The sequence below is a fragment of the Marmota monax genome, unplaced genomic scaffold (assembly GCF_021218885.2).
Source record: "Marmota monax isolate L192 unplaced genomic scaffold, Marmota_monax_Labrador192_F-V1.1 WCK01_AAM20220418_F8-fsc00062, whole genome shotgun sequence".
NCBI lineage: Eukaryota > Metazoa > Chordata > Mammalia > Rodentia > Sciuridae > Marmota > Marmota monax.
The window spans coordinates 5,452,781-5,471,819 of NW_026695221.1; the positions used below are offsets into that span (position 1 = coordinate 5,452,781).

Below are 19,039 nucleotides of genomic sequence, written 5' to 3' on the forward strand. Positions count from 1 at the left end.
GGTTCTCCTGAATAATTAGGCTGTCCTGCATTGTTTGTTCTCCTTTTCTTCCTTGCTTTTAAAAATATGGAACACTTCACGAATTTGCGTGTCATCCTTGCGCAGGGGCCACGTTAATCTTCTCTGTATCGTTCCAATTTTAGTATATGTGCTGCCGAAGCGAGCACTAATTTTTTTTTTTTTTAGTTGTAGTTGGACACAATACTTTTATATTATTTATTTTTATGTGGTGCTGAGGATCAAACCCAGTGCCTCACAGGTGCTAGGTGAGCACTCTACTGCTGAGCGACAACCTCAAACCCCTTTTACTTTCAGTCTATCTCTATCATGTTTAAGTAAGTTTTTTATGGATAGCATATCATTGATTTATGTTTACAAATAAACATAAAGTAGTTGAAAATGTGGTGAAATGCCAGAATTTTGTTTGGGATAACTTCATTCTAATGATTTAAATGTTAGAAGGCAAAGGGACTATATGGCTTTCCCAAAATTTCTCTACCTAGAGATTCTTCAAATTTGCAAATAAACCTTGTTTTCATTAATTAAGTAGGGAATTTAAAATCTGTGGAAGAAACCATAGTGTGCCTCTATAGACTCTTTTGGCCAGTCTGTCTTTTACCTGGACTACTTAGATTTAGTGTCATTGATACGTGAAGATTTTGGTCTGCCGTGATCTGTTTGTTCCCTCTGTTCTTTCTGTATTTTTTCTTCCTTTTGTGTTACTTGTACCTTTTTTTAAATTTTGTATTTATCCATAGTGTTTTGAGTGTAAATTTTTGTATAGGTTATTCTGAATTTGCTCTAGGTATTCATTTATTCTGAAGTAACTTGTCACAGTCTAAAACATTTTAAGTTTTTGGAATAGAAATCTTTCCTCCCTTTCAAATTTCTTTACCACTTCCCTTGTTTATGATTGTCTGAAATATTTCTGTATATACTTTGAGAATCATGTGAAAAATGAGAATTTTTGCTTTAATTATGTCAAAAGTAAGTTAGGAAACTCAAGATGGAAGACTGTCACTTGTTTTTTTTTTATTCTTTCCATTGTTTTTCCTTCCATTTCAGTAACTTATTTAACCCTTCTTTTAGGGTAAAGCCTGTTTTCAACAAATTTTCCAGTTTTTGTTTGTTTGTTTGTTTGTTTGTTTGTTCTTTTTTTGGTACCAGGGATTGAACCCCGGTTGTGCTTAACCACTCCTACATCCCCAGCCCCTTTTTTATATTTTATTTTGAGACAGGGTCTCACTAAATTACCCAGGGCCTTGCTGAGTTGCTGGGGCTAGCTTTGAACCTGTGCAATCCTCCTGTGTCAGCTTCCCAAACCACTGGGATTAAAGGGGTCCACCATCATGCCCAGCAAATTTTCCTTTTTTTTTTTTTTTTGTCTGAAGATGTCTTAATATTCTCTTTATTCGTGATGAATATTTTGCTGGATATAGAATTCTGGGTTAACATGTCTTTTCTTGAAGAACTTAAGAAGACATTGTGTCACTTATTTCTGCCATCTATAGTTACCTTTGAATATGATGTGTTTGGGCATGAATTTTTTTATTTTTTAATATTTATTTTTTAATTACAGATGGACACAATATATTTATTTTATTTTTATGTGGTGCTAAGAATTGAACCCAGTCAGGCACACTAGGTGAGAGCTCTATCTCTGAGCCACAACCCCAGCCTGAATTTTTTCTTCTTTAATCCAGTTTTGCTTCACTGAGCCATTTGAATCTCAAGGTTTATGTTCTTTGCAAGAATTCAGAAGTTTTCAGTCATTATATTTTGGGGAGACTTTTTCTGCCTCACCCTCTCTCCTTTAGGAAGGATATGGAAGTTAGTTCTCTTTTTTATACTGTGTAACACAGGCCCTCAAGGCTCTTTTCATCTTTTTTCAGTCTGTTTTCTTTCTTGTTCAAATTTGATGGTTTCTATTGTGCTATTCTGAAGTTCACTGATTTTTTTCCCCTGTCCTCTCCATTGGCCTGTTGAATTTATTGGGTTTATTTTCAGTTACATTTTTTTTTTACTTTAATATAAGCTTACATAAAATTCACCCATTTAAAGTGTGCAATTCAGTGACTTTTAATATATTCATTGGGTTGTACATCCATCACTACAGTCAATTTTGAACATTTTCATTAGTCCAAAATAATCCGTGGACTCCCCCTTTAGCTATCATATTCTAATACCTCCATCCCTCCAATTCTAGCCAACCACTAATTTTTTTTACCCTGTATTTTGTCTCTTTTGTATTCTGGGCATTCATATAAATGGAGTTGTACAACATATGTTCCTTGATTACTGTCTTTTTCAGTTATCATAATTTTTAGATTCATTCATGTTGTAGCTTATATCATTACTTCATTTTTATTATTGCCAAATAATACTTCATTGTTTGGATAAAGTCACATTTTATTTGTCCATTCTTCAGTGCTGCTGTGAACACTTATGTGCATGTTTCTATGTGAACACATTTTCACTTATTTTGGACATACATCTAGGAATAGTTGCTCAGTGGGCCGTGAGGTCACTGTATGTATAACCTCTGAGCAACTTCCAAGGCTGTTTTCCCAAATGGCTATACCACTTTACATTCCCATCAGCCTTGTATGAGCTTCCAGTTTCTCTAGCTTCACCTAACTATCCCAGTGGGTATGAAGTGATAGCTCATTGCAATTACTGTATTTCATTGTTGTTCTTTATTGTTTAATATGTTTTGGTTATGTTAATAATTGCTCCTTAAAGCATTTTTATGATGGCTGCTTTTAAATCTTTGCCAAATAATGGAGGTATCTGTGTCATCTCAGTGTTATCATCTGTACATTGTCTTTTCTTATTCAGGTTCAAATTTTTTTGGTTCTTGTATGAAGAGTGATTTTTAAAATTTTATCCTGGACATTTTGGGGTTTAGGTTATGGGACTCTAGATCTTTTAGCAGCATCCTCTGACACCATGCCATTAAGGGAGGCACTGTCTCTTTACTGCCAAGTCAGGGTAAAAGTCCAGGTTCCTTACATGGCATTTGTTGACACTGGCAGCGAGGTGAAGGGGGTGCCTGGTTACTGCTGGGTTGGGTCAGGAGGTTATGTTCCCCACTTGACCTCTGCTGAACCTCCCTGGCCCAAAAGGTAGAAACACCTTGTTTTACCATTTCCCACAAGTCTTCACTTGTCTCAGGGTCCTTCTTATGACTGGGCAGGGATAAACACAGCTCCCCCCAAGTCTTCTCTAATATACATCAGCAGGATAGGTGTACCTCATTACAGCTAGGCATGAGTACAACTAGTCTCTGCTTTCCCATTTAACCTCTAATTGGGTGAGTTGTTTTTGTATCGGTTCATTTTTAAGAATTCTTTATACCCTGTATTCTTGATACATGTTCTTTGACAGGTGAGTGATTTGCAAATAATTTCTCACAGGCTTTAGCTTGTCTTTGCTCTCTTAATATAATGTTCTTCACACAGCAACTTTGATTTTCACATAGCAATTTTGATGGAATATAGTTTTATCTTTTTGCTTTTGTGCTTTTGGTTTAATGGCTAATAGTTCCAAACCTGTAACCCTAAGACAAAGATTTTCTCCCTTATTGTGTTTTATACTTTAGCTTGTAACTTGGAATAAGGTATGAGATTTCCATCAAGGATTTTGTTTGTTTTGTGGATTTTTTGTTTGTTTTTTATTTTTGCATATGAATGTCCAGTTGTTACAACAACTAATTGAAATAACTGTTTTTCCATTGAATTGCTTACCAAAAATTCCTTTACCAAAAATCAGTCAACCGTATTTGTGTGGGTATATTTCTAGACTCTTGTTCATTTATCTCTCTGTACTTTTGCTAGTACCACTGTCTGGATTCCTGTATAGTAATTATATTAATTCTTTAATGTGATTCCTCTAACTTTCTTCAGAATTGTTTTGTCAATTCTAATGTCTTTGCTTTTCTGTGTAAATTTTAGAATCAGCTCATCTATAGCTACAAAAAAAGTCCTGCTGTAATTCTAATTGTAATTATGTTAAATCTGTAGATAAATTTGAGCAAATTTGACATCTTTTACTATGTTGAGTTTTCCAATTCATGAATATAATGGTTCCCTTTTAGGTAGGTCTTCCTTAATTTCTTTTATCCATGTTTTATATTTTAGCATGTAAGTTCTATGTGTGTTTTGTTAGATTTATACTTGTTTTTTTCTGGAGCTGTTTTAATCATGATACTAGTTTTTGTTTTATAAAGTTTAGGTTACCTTTTGTTAAATGCTACTATATAAAAATACAGTTGAGCCAGGTGCAGTGGTGCACAGTTGTAATACCATGTAATCAGGTGGCTGAAGCAGGAGAATTGTAAATTTGAGGCCCCCCTAGAAAACTCAGAGAGCCAATCTAATAAAATTTTAAAAAGGGGAAGGAGGGCTGGAGATGTAGCTCAGTGAGAATGCTTGCAAGGTCCTGAGTTCAATCCCTAGTGCCACCCCGTCCCCCATTCCCAATTATAGTTGACTTTTTTATATTGACCTTGTATCTGGTAACTTAGTTCTGTTCTTTAAAGATTTTTTGGATGTTACTTACCATGTGTAATGAGTAAAGACCATTTCATTTTTTTTCTTTTCAAATCTATATATCTTTTATATCTTTTTCTTGCTTTTTTGCCCCAGTGAGGACCAGAATAGGTTGTATGTAATTGGTATTATTTCTTCTTTAACTGTTTGGTAAAATTCTCTGTTGGAACCATCTGAGCCTAGAAATTCTTGGTTAGAAGGATTTCATTATGAATCCAATTTCTGTAATAGTTATTTGCCCGTTTTATTCTGGTTGTAGCATCTACATATTCATAATATTGCCTTTTTCCTTTCATAGTAATTTGATTTTTTCTCTTTTTTTTTTTTTTTTTTTTTTTTATCTTTCAGTACTGGGGATGGACCCAGAACCTCACATAGCTATACAGGCCCTCTGAACTACATCCTCAGCCCTGTTTATTTTATTTTGAGATAAAGTCTTGCCAAATTGCCCGGTCTGGCTTCAAACTTGCAATCCTCTACCTTAGCTTCTCTAGTAAGCGGAATAACAGGTATGTGCCACTATGTCTGGCTTTTCTTTGTCATTCTTGCTAGATCTTTTTTCAATATTACTGATATTTTTAAAGAACAAACATTTTGCATTTTTTTGGTTTTCACTGTTTTTGTCTATTTTGTCAGTCTCTACTCTTTAGTAATTCCTTCCTTATGCTTGCTTTGGTTTTATTTTCTTCTTTCCTGGCTTCTTAAAGCAGAAACTTGAGATTGTTCATTTGAATCACGAGTAGTACTCAGCTTCTACGGTAGAGATCTTATTCAGAGAAAACCTTGCCATTATCTTCCTTCACCTCTAGTTTCTGAACCCTGGATCAGAAATTTTGCCTGTGGGGAGGAAGATAGACCATAAAGCAAATAGCTTCTATTGTCTTTTCAAAGCAACTGACTTAATTGGCAACATAATATGTAGAACTTAAAAATGAAGATCCATCTCAAGAACAGTGGTAATTGTGGAAGAGGTTTAATGGATTTAATGAATGTATAGCCTAGAGTATATGCCAGCTGGTCATTAGGAGAGGCCAGGGAAGAAGTGGCAAGAACCCTGTTGTGTGGCCAGAGCAAATGTCAAACAGACGTCAAAAAGTATTCCTTTAAAGGAGCAGGATGTGATTGGATTAATTTGTAAAGTGATTGGATTAATTTGTAAAGCAGATTATGGGGTCTCCCCTCTCCCCCTACAAACACACACATTGTTTGAAACAGTAGAGCAATTAGTGGAGTTTAATACCTAGATGTGATAAAAAAAGAGAAAAGGTAGTCCTAGATTTATCACTGTAAATCCAGAGTGACTGTGACATACCCAAAGAAACACCTCCCTGAGGAGCAACATCAGAAGCTTAGCATTGTGGGTTTTAGGGAAGTGGGAAAAAGGACTTCACTAAAATCATCCAGCTAGTCATTAAAAAAAAAGAAACAAGCAAAGAACAGTAACAAGCACTGGGAAAGAAGAGGAGGGGAAAGGAATAGTAACCAGAATTGACTAAAATATTCAGTTTTAACTAAAATGTTCAGTTTTCAACAAAAAATTGAGGCTTGTACAGAAACAAGAAAGTATAGCCCAAATACTAGGGGAAAGATGCAAGAAACATAAACTGCCTGTGAGATAGAGATCAGATGTCAGATTTAACTGAAAAAAATTTGGAATTGTCATTATAAGTATGCTTCATAGAACTACAGAAAAAGCATAATTAAAGAAGGTAAATAATTTTCACAAATGGAGAATATCAGTAAGCAAACAAATTATCAAAAACAAATAGAATTTCTGGAGTTGAAAAATAATGAATTTCAAATTTACTGGCAGTTCAACACATTTGAACTGGCAGAAGAAAGATTTAATGAGTTTGATTATCGATAAAGATAAAGCAAACCAAAGAACAAAGGTAAATAAACACAGCCTTAGAAAAATGTGGGACACAATCCAGTGCACCACTGCTAGTACCAAAGGGGAGAGAAAAATGAGAAGAGATGGCAATGGGATGGGGGGACAAAGAAACAATGGCAGAAAATTTCCTATATTTCTGGAAAAACTCATTTACACATTCAGGAAGCTCTGTGTACTCCTAAGTAAGAAAAACACAAAGAGATGGTCAGAGACACATGGTAAAAATGATGAAGTCAAAGACAAGGAGAAAATCTTGAAAAGTAGCAAGAGACAGTAACCCTCAGAATGTTACCCCACGGTAAGATTAATAGTTCCTTACCAGAAATAATGATGTTCAAAAGTTAGTGGGATAAACATTCAAAGTGCTCAAAGACAAAAACTGTCAGTAGGCACTTGTCTAATCCAGTTCTTCTGGAGACTGAGGCAGGAGAATCAGAAGTTCAAAGCCAGCCTAGGCAACTTAACAAGACCCTGTTTCAAAATTTTAAAAAAGCCATGGCTTTAGCTCAGTGGTAGAGTCCTGAATTCATCCTCACTACCACCAAAGGGTGGGTGTGGTACTGACAACCAAGAATCCTATATCTTTCATCATTTTTAAATGAAGGCAAAATAAGGACTTTCCCAAATAAAACATTCAAAGAATTTGTTGCTAGCAGACCTACCTTGCAGGAAATACTAAAGGGATTTCTTCAAGCTGAAAGCAAATGACCCTCAGTGTTAATTACACCCATACAAAGCATACCAGCAGAGGTAATTATGTAATTATAAACAGCAATTAGTGAATATTTTCCTTCTTGTCATAGCTGATTTTAAAAGCAGTTATTATATATACATATGTATGTATAGTGTAATGTTGATGTATAACACAAACTGCAATAAGTGTATAATATATTTGCTGATAACAGGACAAAGAAAAAATGATTGGAAATAAAGCTGTATTATTGGGCTAAGGAAATATGACTACAGATGGGAAGTTGTAATTACATCAAGGTGTTGTGTTTGAAATATTAATAGATACAGTAGGGAAGAGAATAAAGCTATATAGGAATAATGTTTTATCAGATCATTGGAATGAAACTAATATAAATCTGAAGCTGATTCTGACAAATAAAGGTTATGGGGTAAACCTGAGAGCAACCACTAGAAATATAACTCAGAAAAAGTGAAAGAAACCATTAAAATACAGGGTTGGCTCAGAGTTATACAAAAGTACATACAAGAGGAAGTGAGGGGAAGGGGAAAAATAATATAAGGGGGACAAACGAATGTCAGTAGAGGGAGCAGAGAGAGAAGAGGGGAGGGGAGGGGAGGGGAGGGGAGGGGGGATAGTAGAGGATAGGAAAGGCAGCAGAATACAACAGACACTAGTATGGCAATATGTAAATCAATGGATGTGTAACTGATGTGATTCTGCAATCTGTATATGGGGTAAAAATGGGAGCTCATAACCCACTTGAATCAAATTGTGAAATATGATATATCAAGAACTATGTAATGTTTTGAACAGCCAACAATAAAAAAATTTTAAAAAAAAAAATAAAATAAAATACAGGGTTGGGGGGATGAGTTATAGCTCTGTTTATAGAGCACTTACTGAGCATATGTGAGGCCCTGGGTTTAATCCCCAGCACCAAGGACGGAAAGGAAGAAGAGGAACAAAAAAAGGCATAAGACGGAAGCAAAGTAGAATGGCAAGCATAAATCCATACTAATAATAAAAATGTGAATGGATTAAACAGAAAGTAGTTGTCAAATGTGGTTAATATTATCTAGCTATATGCAGGAGATTCAAAGAAATAAATGGAAAGTAACATGATGAAAATAGATATATCATGTAAATAGAAACAAGAAAACTATTGTAATTATACTAATAGTCAACAAATATGCTATATAACCAGAGATGTTAGAGACTTTTTATAATGATAAAAGTCATTACATCAGAAAGGTAACCGATTGTAAGCATATATATATACTTTAGAAACAAAATACCAAATAAGCAAAATAATTTTTATTTTGCAAATTTAATAAGCAAAATAATAAAAAATACATGACAGTTCAACATTAATGTTTGAAAACTTCAATATACTACTTCTAGTAATGTATAAAACAATTAGATGATAAGCAAGGAAATATAAACCATCTATATCTAACAGGCATCTATAGAACATCACACAAAAACAGATTATACTTTCCTCTGAAGGAAAGTATATGGACCATTCTTCAGTGTAGACCATATGCTAGGCCATAAAACAAAGTCAATAGATTTTAATAGGTTGAAAGAATGCAGAGTATGTTCTGATATCATTGGAAGAAAATTAGAAATCAATAGCAGGAAAGTTTAAGAAATTCAAAAATATGTGGAAATTGAATAACACATTCCTAAATAATAAACGAAACAAAAAATCAAAATATTCACAGGGAAGTAAAAATGAAGACTCAACATACCAAAACTTGTGGAATGTGGCTATAGCATGATTACAGAGCAATTTGTAGCTTTTCATGCCTACATTAAGGCAGAAAAAAATATTACTAATGAATAACCTCACCTTCTAAAGACATTGGAAAAAGAGAAAAAACTAAACCTGAAAGAAGGAAATCCTAAAAATAACAAATAAATACTAAGAGCAATTGTATGCCAACAAATTGGGCAACACAGATGAGTAGAGATCCTAAGAAAAAACTCAAGAAGTGAACAATCTGAATAATATGTCAAGTAAAGAGAATGAATCAGTAGTCAAAAAAATATATATATATATATATATCTCCACAAATAAAAGCTCCGGCTCAGATGGCTTTACTATGAATTCTACCAAACATTTAAAAAACTAATACCAATTCTTCACAAGCTCTTTTAAAATATAGAAAACACATCTCATTTTATGGGGCTAATATTACTCTGATAAGGTAACTAAAGATATCACAAGAAAACTATAGAACACCATCATTTATGCTGTTCACTTATAATATGTTGTATCAATACAATATTTTTAATCCATGTGATCATCATCAATAAATACAGAAAAAGATTTGGCATAATTGAGTACCCTTTCATGAAAACATACAGCAAACCAGGAATAAAAAGAAACTTTCCTCAACCTGAAAATGGACATCAAAAGCTAATGTCTTAATTAATGGTAAAAGACTGGCTACTCTCCTCAAAATCAGAAACAAGATAAGAATGCCCAGTGCAGTCTCACCACTTCTATTTAACACTGCACTGGAAATTCTAGCCAGAGAGATTGGGCAAGATGAAGGAATAAAAGGCACTCAGATTGGGAAGGAATAAATAAAATTATTGGTAGATGACATGGTCTTATATATAGGAAATTCTAAGGAATCCATTAGAAACCTGTTAGAACTAATGAGTTCAGAAAGGTTGCAGGATACAAAATTAGTTGTCTTTTTTATACATTTGCAATGAGCCATCCAAAATGAAATCAGAAAACAATTTCATTCACAATCATATCAAAATAATAAAATACTTGGGGGCTGGGGTTGTGGCTCAGAGGTAGAGCACACACACACATAGCATGCGTGAGGCACTGGGTTCGACCCTCAGCACCACATAAAGTAAAATAAAGACACTGTGTCCACCTATAACTAAAAAAATAAATATTTGTTAAATTTGTTCCCAAGTATTTTTTAAAAAGTGTGAAACATTCTGAAAACTATAAAACATTGCCAAAAGACATTATAGACAATCTAAATAAATGAAAAAACACCCCTGTTTCTGAAATTCATGTGGAAGTGCAAGGGACTCAGACAATACAGTGCTGAAAAAGAACAATTGTACATCCTGATTTTAAAACTTCACACAATAATAATGAAGGCATTGTGATACTGGCACAAAGTTAGACACATATAGGTCAGTGGAATAGACCTCAGAGTCCAGATATATAAACTCATTCATTTATGCTCAAATGATTTTCAACCAGAATGACAGGTTCTTTCAATCGAGAAAATATAGCCTGCTTCCGGCACAACTGGATACTTTATGTAAAAGATTGAGGTTAGACACTTAAAACAGTATACAAAAAATAACTCAAAATGGATTTAAGATCCAAATGTAAGAGCTAAAACCATAAAACTCCTTGGAGTTTTAAGTATAAATCCTCATGGCATTGTATTTGGCAGCGGATTTATAGATATGACAACAAAAACATGAGCAGCAAAAGAAAAAGATACTGGACTTCAGAATTTAAAAAAAAACTTGGGTTTGGCATGCACAGTGCCCTAGATTCAATCCTCAGCACCAAAAAATAAATAAAAATTTAAAATCTTGGGGGGGAAAATTGGTAGACAACCCACAGAATGGGATCCTTCTTCCTCAGTCTCCCAAGCCACTGGGATTACAGACATGCACCATGGCACCCTGCTAAAATCTTTAAGTCTCTTCATCTGTAAATTTCTTTTTTTTTTTTTTTAATATTTTTTAGTTGTAGTTGGACACAATACCTTTGTTTAATTTATTCATTTGCAAACCATCTATCTGGTAAGCAAATTTATCCAGAATATATAAATAATTCTTACAACTCAGTAACAGAAAGACAATCCAATCAAATGAGCACAGCATCTCAATGAGCACATGGAACATTGCTCAACCCTATTATCAAGGAAATGCAAATCAAAAACAGAATGAGATACCACTTCCTATGCACCAGAACGGCTAATATGGGGGAAAAACACTCAGAAAAAAACATGAGTTGACAAGGATGTGGAGAAATGAGAACCTTTATACACTGTTGGTAGCAATACAAAGGTGTAGTATCTTTGGAAAACATTCTGGCAGTTACCAAACAAGCAGTTAATAACTGAACATTTCTGCTCCTACATGTATACCTAAGAAAAGTGAAAAAATACATTCACACCAAAAAGTGAATGATTGTTTATGGCAACATAATAACCAAAAGTTGGGACAACCTAGTGTCCACCAGCTATATTATTCAGCCATAAAATAAAGAGAAGTACTGATACATAGTACTATGTTACGCTGAGTAAGTAAAGCAAACACAAAAAGTTTGCTTTTTATGTGATTCTGTTCTTAAATCTGTCTTGAATAGGGAAATTTGGGGGACACAGTAGGTAAGTAATTGCTTAGAGCTCATAAGAAGCTGGAGGGTAGGTTGAGAATGTGAGAGCTAAAGTATATAGGATTTCTTTTCGAGGCAATAAAATTGTTTTAAAAATGACTGTAGTAATAGTTGCACATATTTGTGTAAGAATCTTGGAATTTTAATAAAGTTATATATTGTCATGTTATTGTAACATTAAAAGTCAATTGTTGATATCAGATAGTTAAAAGCATTTTTAATTACCTCAAATTTTTGTACATTGATTTTTTTATATTTGTTTTTTGTAGTTGTAGTTAGACACAATAATTTTATTTTATTTATTTAATTTTGTGTGGTGCTAAGGATTGAACCCAGGGCTTTGCACATGGGAGGCAGTGCTCTACCCCAACCCCTGTACATTGATTTTTTTCCAAAATAAAACATATTGTGGTTGGTTTTTAAAACTTTTTTTTTTCTTTTTTGTACCAGGAGTCAGGGGTACTTAACAAGTGAGCCACATCCCTAGCACACCCCTTCTCTTTTTTTTTTTTTTTTTTTAAAGACAGGGTCTCACTAAGTTGCTCAGAGCTTAACAAATTGCTGAGACTGGTTTTGAACTTGGGATCCTTCTTCCTCAGTCTCCCAAGCCACTGGGATTACAGACATGCACCATGGCACCCTGCTAAAATCTTTAAGTCTCTTCATCTGTAAATTTCTTTTTTTTTTTTTAATATTTATTTTTTAGTTGTAGTTGGACACAATACCTTTGTTTAATTTATTCATTTTTATGTGGTGCTGAGGATCGAACCCAGGGCCTTGCAAGCTCTAGATGAGTGCTCACTACTGAGCCACAACCCCAGCCCCTGTAAATTTCTTATTTTGGTTTTCTTTATATCTGTGTTTGTGTTATCATTTCAGTTTATTAGTTGAAAAATTTGAGTCTTTTGTTTCATAAAGTTTCTCACAGTCTTGATTTTGCCGTTTCCATCCCAGTGTGTCACTCAACATGTTCCTGTTGAATTGGCAGTAGAGGACTGGATTGGATTTTGCCCATTCTTTTTTTTTTTTTTTTATCATTCATAATTGTTTTTTGCAAAGATACAAATCACTGATGAGCAATGACTCAATGTCTCGTATGGGAGGGAAGAGTTCAGAAAATGGTGTTCTTCTAATATTCTTTCCTTATTAACCAAAGCATTTTTTGTAATGAGAAGCCTCTTTTATATTCTGTTTGCTCAAAAATACCATTTGTATTGGAAAGACAGGATAAATGCTTTTTTCTATCCTCCCTTTTAAAATCAGTTTTCAAAATAACTCTTTGGTTTAATGGCATCTTGTAAAGGAGATAAATTAACTTTGTTTTTTGTGTCATATGCTTATGAGTTTAAACATAGTTTATTGTCCCATTTGTTGACAATGTGATCCTCCTCCAGTTAACTTATAGCAGCATTATTTATAATAACTAGAACTTGGGAACAACCCCATTGTCCATCAGCTGACCAATAGATAATCAAAGTTTGACATATCCATTTATTGTAATACTGTATTATTCAGCCATAAAATAAAATGAAGCACCTTGTAAACTTTAGTAGCTTCCTTGCTATCTGGTTAGATGTTCCAGGTGAACGTTTATGGTCCCAAATGTGGAATAGCTATTTCTCTAAGGATCCCTGATTCCTTTTAATGGGAAATAGAATTCAGAAGCCAGTCTCATGCTAAGGATATTCATTCTTGTAGATTTACTGCTATCAATTCGTACTGATACTTTCAATTGACATTCAAAACTATAAATTCAATTTGCCATTTTTTCCTTCAACTTTTAACCATTGATAATGAATAAATACAAGTATTTATGTATAGCAAAACCAGTTAAAATTTTCATGACACATATTTATTCATTCACATAGTTCACTGCTGTGTAGGTGTGTGATGTGAAACATTGGACAGGGTCAAAAAATAAATTAAGACACCCTAAAATATTTTCACTGAATCCTTTTGCTCCATCTGCTCCAGACTTTTCTCAGCTTACCATTCTATCCCTTTCCCTCATACATTCTTTACATGTCTTCAGCTCTAACGATTGAACAGAATGAAATTAATCAGTGACTCATATAAAAATCCAGTATTTAGGTCCTGCTCTAACTTTTTCCCTAAACCAGAATGGACAGCTTCATATATATAAATTTACACATGGATTTCATCTCTTCCTCTTTTTTTCCATATGATGTTTAATAAAAACACCAAAATCAGAAACCTAGAGTCAGATTCTTCTCTCCTGGTTACTCTGCAACCCCAACCTTAATACAAAATCATGCTCGGGTGATTTTCCTTCAAATGTTTCTCACAGTTATGGGAAAATATTTCTAAGCTGTGTTTTCTCTGTCTTTTCTATGATCAGTTTAATTTGGTTTTAGTTTGTGTACTTGTACTATTACAATTACAATTCTTAAATCTACCCTCTTTATTGCCATCAGGATAATCTATTTAAAATGCATAACTACACTACTGTGGCTGCCCATGCTTATCATACAAGATCCTAGGTCTTTAACATAGTGAAACACTTATGGAAGTGACCTTGAACAAAGTAATGTTCTAAGCCTCAAGTTTCTTCATCTATAAAAGTCATGTCATTATCATCTAACTTCATGTGAGATAGCATATCTTAACAACCAGTACAGATAATTTCATATGTAAATTTCCAAAACCTATTTTATCTCTCTCCTTAACCTTCTTTTGTGTTCTTTCTTTAATCAGAATATAGGGTGCAAATGAAGTGATCTCTGTTCTGTTTTAACATAAGTGAAAACTTCTTAGTATCTTAAAAGTTAGCATCCCAGTTTTGAAGTGTAACTGAATATTTAAACAGGCAAATTCTTATCATTAATATCAGCTTTTCCCATCCTCTCAAATTATTTTCACTGTTAACTGTCTTTCATTGCATTCTCTTTAGCCATCATCTTATGTACTCACCTCACTTTATATGCTGAGGTACTCCAATTTAATCTCAAATCTTCTGATCATTTTTATTACCTAATTTTTATGAAAAATATACATATTCAAAATATGCCCCATCATATAAGAAATAGAGTAGGGCTGGGGATGTGGCTCAAGCTGGCACGCGTGCGGCCCGGGTTAGATCCTCAGCAACACATACAAACAAAGATGTTGTGTCCGCCAAAAACTAAAAAAAATAAATAAATATTAAAAAAATTCTCTCTCTCTCTCTCAAAAAAATTATATAAAAAAAAGAAATAGAATAGACATCTGAAATTTGAACTCTGTTTAATTTTGTTTTGTTGTTTTGTTTTGTTTTTGCAGTACTGGGGATGAATCCAGAATTTTGAGCCAGCTATGCAAGTAGTGTACCACTGAGCTATATGCCCAGCCCCTACATTTAATTTTTATTCATGCTTTTTCTATTGTAAATAAACAGCCAATATTTATTGAATGCTTACTTTATGCCAGGAATTATGCTACTTTAACCCTCTTTATTATTTTGGAAGTATAATTTTCATGATTTCTATTTTTCGGATGACAGAACTGAAGCATTAGAGACAAAATAACTTCACTAAGATTTAATGCCTGACTGGTAAGTGGAGAAATTAAAATTCAAAACCTAAGATTTGACTAACTTAAAATCACTGTTTTATCAACGAAGCTATATGCTTTCCTTTGCAAAAACTTTACCCAGCTTTGAGATAAAATTAATTTTTCCACCTTAAAGTTTATGTCCTTTAGCAACTACTGCTTTCATAAACATGTGTATATAGTATTCCATCAGTTATTTAAAATAAAAGGGTAGGAAGGAAAATATTTCTGAATTACTGAATAGTTCACATTGCAAACTGTTAATACAGACACATTTTTATTACTTGTGAAAGCTACTTAAATTGTTTATCAGTAATTAATAGTTTGTTCAAGAAGTTTAAATATGTTCCATATTAAATATGTAACTACATACATACATATTCATCTACACATATGGAATGGAGAGAAATCAGATGTTTTCTTAAACAGAATTATCTAATTCATAGAAGTTTCAGGTATACTTCCTGGCATTTGAATTTTCCATGTTAGGTATGATTCTTTTCAAATACTCTTAATTTCATCTCTTTCCAAGCCTTTGCCTCAGTGTACATCCAAAATGTATTTGTGAATTTTTTATTACATAGTACATCAGAGTTTCTATAGACACATATTACAAAATGCATGTAATAAATATATAACTTAGAAGGCATTTCCCAGTGTATTATTCGTCTTCTCATCCCATAACTCCAGCTGAATTAGACTTTGGTACCACATTTAGACAAGACAGACTTAGCAGAGGTACTCAACCCATTTTCATTTTTGTCTTCTGGCCATTTAAATTCATTTTGTAGTGTTCTCTTTCCAACTCCCTGGAGAACAAGTCTTAGTAACTTTTCTAGTCACTTTCAGGAAATAAAAACAATCTTTTCAAGAACTAATAAACTGAATTCAAAGTTAAAAATCAACTGTCCTTTCTTACCTCAGGCTTACTGTAGGCCTGCAGTGGAAATGTAGGGTTTGATTTGTTTCCTGTTTCTGTGTTCTCACACTGAGCCCTCTTACACTCCTCTACATTTGCTGACTATGGTTTTGGCCCTTCCTGGATTAGGATAGGCTGAGGAAGAAGAAAAGGTCTGTGATGGTAGTAGCAGCAGCAATAACAGTTACTGATATTTTTGTACCATTGATTATGTTAGTTACTGTTCAAAACACTAAATATGTATTAGGTCATTGATCCTCAGAAGTGTGGCCTGTGTTCTATTTTGCCTGTTTTACTGCTTAAGTAATTAGGTACAGCGAATTTAGTGACTTACTTAATAAGTTCACACAGCTGAACCAACTGTGACAGTTGTCACAAATGACAACCCAGCATTGTGTACACTAAATTCTGTGCACTAGATTCTGTGCACTTAAGACACTCCACTATATGGCTTTATATACTATGAAAAATAGTAAGCAAACTTCATAGTCCTGACCATGTTTAAGTCAGACTCATGCCAAAGAATCTTTTAAAGTGTGATACAATTTCCATTCACTTGAGACAAAGGACAGACATGCCAGGAGAGTAGCAGGGAGTTTGTAATTCATGACACACCGATTACTCTCAGCAAAATTCCTCTTCTGATCTTCAACTTTTAGATCACAGAAGATGAAAGAAGCACCATTTTAGAAAAGTTTTCCACCTCTTTGCATATGTGCCCTCACACCTTACTTAAATGTGGTACATTTTGGGGGCCTCCAACCAAACCAAGATTGAAGTGGTTTCATTTTAATACCCCACTGTACATTTTCCAAATATGCTGTTTAATTTCTTGACTTTATACCTTTATTCATGCAGATGGTCCCTGGATTATGACTGTCACTTGTTCTGAAGGCATGTTTCCTCCCTCAACCACATGATCCCAATCAAAGTAAGCAATCTTGATGGCACAGCTTTAAAAGCAGAAGCCAGTTTCCTAGGATATAGCAAATGAATGAAACACTTTCTATATAGCCTTCCCATTTTTTACCTCTTCATCTTGTTTCTATGAGAGGAAATAGCAAATATATTAAATGATGGTCTGTTTAGACCTGTCTTAGCTGCATAATGTCTCATTGTGACAACATGTAAAACAGTTTTATTAATGTTTTTATTTTAACAACCTTAATTGGCTTATTTTCCATTCTTGAATCAGGCAACCCTTCAATCCATAAAATAGAGATAAGTGTTCCTGGAGCAGGTTTATGTTTGAACTATTTTCAAAATTATGGTCCAAGATGATTATTACAATGGCCTTCTCTATCAATCAAAAGGATTTATGCCTTTTATCCTTTTTATCATATCAAACAGGGAACAATCCCAAATTGATCATTTTGGCTTCTTGTTATTATCTTGGAATCTTTTTTTAATCTTTTCCCCCCTTTATTTTCCTTTCCTCCTCCTTTCTTTTCCCCTATATGTTTATCTAAGTAGAATATTCAAAGAAATGATTATGTAGGATGGATTATTTAATGTTTGAACTGGCATTACCTACTGCATGTTTACGTTTAGAAACAGGGATGATACTATACCCATTGACAGAGATCTCTTGATGTTCAATAACTTATCAAATGTGAAATATTTAGAATAGTGTCTGGCATAAAAAGCCAGGCACTATTCTAAATATCAATATTTACAAATATCATTTAAAACTCTGGAGCTTATTTAAACAGTATTTGAAATGCTTCCCTGATTGAAGAGTTTGGAGAACACATTTTAATACATTGTGTACCTTAAGTTTCTCTCTCACTAGCATCTTTTTGTCTTTTACTTGGCACAGTGGCCACCTGAAAATGGTATAAATTGCCTATTTTAGCTACTAAACCATCATTTAATATTTTATTTTATGTATTTTTTAGGACATTTGTGATTCATTTGCATCCTTGAAGAGCATCTGTAGAAGAGGAAGGAAAAGATGGGTGTGAAAACATTTACTCATAGCTCCTCTTCCCACAGCCAGGAAATGCTTGGAAAACTAAACATGCTGCGAAATGATGGACATTTTTGTGATATCACTATTCGTGTCCAGGACAAAATCTTCCGGGCACATAAGGTGGTACTAGCAGCTTGCAGTGATTTCTTTCGCACCAAACTTGTAGGCCAAGCAGAGGATGAGAACAAGAATGTGTTGGATCTGCATCATGTTACAGTGACTGGCTTTATACCCCTTTTAGAATATGCTTACACAGCTACTCTTTCAATTAACACAGAAAATATTATTGATGTTCTAGCTGCAGCCAGCTATATGCAAATGTTTAGTGTTGCTAGCACCTGCTCAGAGTTCATGAAATCAAGTATTTTATGGAATACACCCAATAGCCAGCCAGAAAAGGGTCTAGATGCTGGACAAGAAAGTAATTCTACCTGCAATTTTACTACTCGAGATGGAAGCATTTCCCCAGTGTCTTCAGAATGCAGTGTGGTGGAAAGAACCATTCCTGTCTGCCGAGAGTCCCGGAGAAAACGCAAAAGTTACATTGTTATGTCTCCTGAGAGTCCTGTAAAGTGTAGCACACAAACAAGTTCACCCCAAGTATTAAACTCTTCAGCTTCCTACACAGAAAATAGAAATCAACCAGTTGACTCTTCATTAGCTTTTCCCTGGACTTTTCCTTTTGGAATTGATCGAAGGATTCAACCTGAAAAGGCTAAGCAAGCAGAAAATACCCGGACTTTAGAGTTACCTGGCCCATCTGAGGCAGGTAGAAGAATGGCTGACTATGTGACTTGTGAGAGCACAAAAGCTACCCTTCCTCTGGGTACCGAAGAAGATGTCCGGGTCAAAGTAGAAAGGTTAAGTGATGAGGAGGTCCATGAAGAAGTGTCTCAGCCTGTCAGTGCATCTCAGAGTTCACTGAGTGATCAGCAAACAGTGCCAGGAAGTGAACAAGTCCAAGAGGACCTTCTGATTAGTCCACAGTCTTCCTCTATAGGTATAATACCTTCTATGTTTTTCATAATGCTACAGTCAATTAAACATTTTTAAGTTCTTAGTAGA

General features: G+C 34.2%; 1 protein-coding gene and 1 non-coding gene across 9 annotated transcripts in view; one reads left to right on the forward strand and one right to left on the reverse strand.

Moving 5' to 3' along the window:
* The window catches only part of Zbtb44 (zinc finger and BTB domain containing 44), a 71,912-nt gene that overhangs the window by 24,735 nt on the left and 28,138 nt on the right, over nucleotides 1–19,039 (forward strand). For 4 of the 8 annotated variants that reach the window (XM_046432659.2, XM_058575292.1, XM_046432654.2 and 1 more), the window contains exons 2-5: nucleotides 4,899–5,059; nucleotides 15,034–15,084; nucleotides 16,861–16,933; nucleotides 17,901–18,974. In XM_046432659.2, the coding sequence (XP_046288615.1) occupies nucleotides 17,957–18,974 (1,018 nt within the window). In that variant the 5' untranslated portion in view covers nucleotides 4,899–5,059; nucleotides 15,034–15,084; nucleotides 16,861–16,933; nucleotides 17,901–17,956. The remainder of the gene's footprint in view (nucleotides 1–4,898; nucleotides 5,060–15,033; nucleotides 15,085–16,860; nucleotides 16,934–17,900; nucleotides 18,975–19,039) is intronic. The other 4 variants (XM_046432655.2, XM_046432657.2, XM_046432656.2 and 1 more) reach the window with 4 other exon arrangements.
* On the reverse strand, nucleotides 61–167 carry LOC124085266 (U6 spliceosomal RNA). Its single transcript, XR_006849389.1, has one exon. It is a non-coding gene; the product is annotated as a U6 spliceosomal RNA (small nuclear RNA).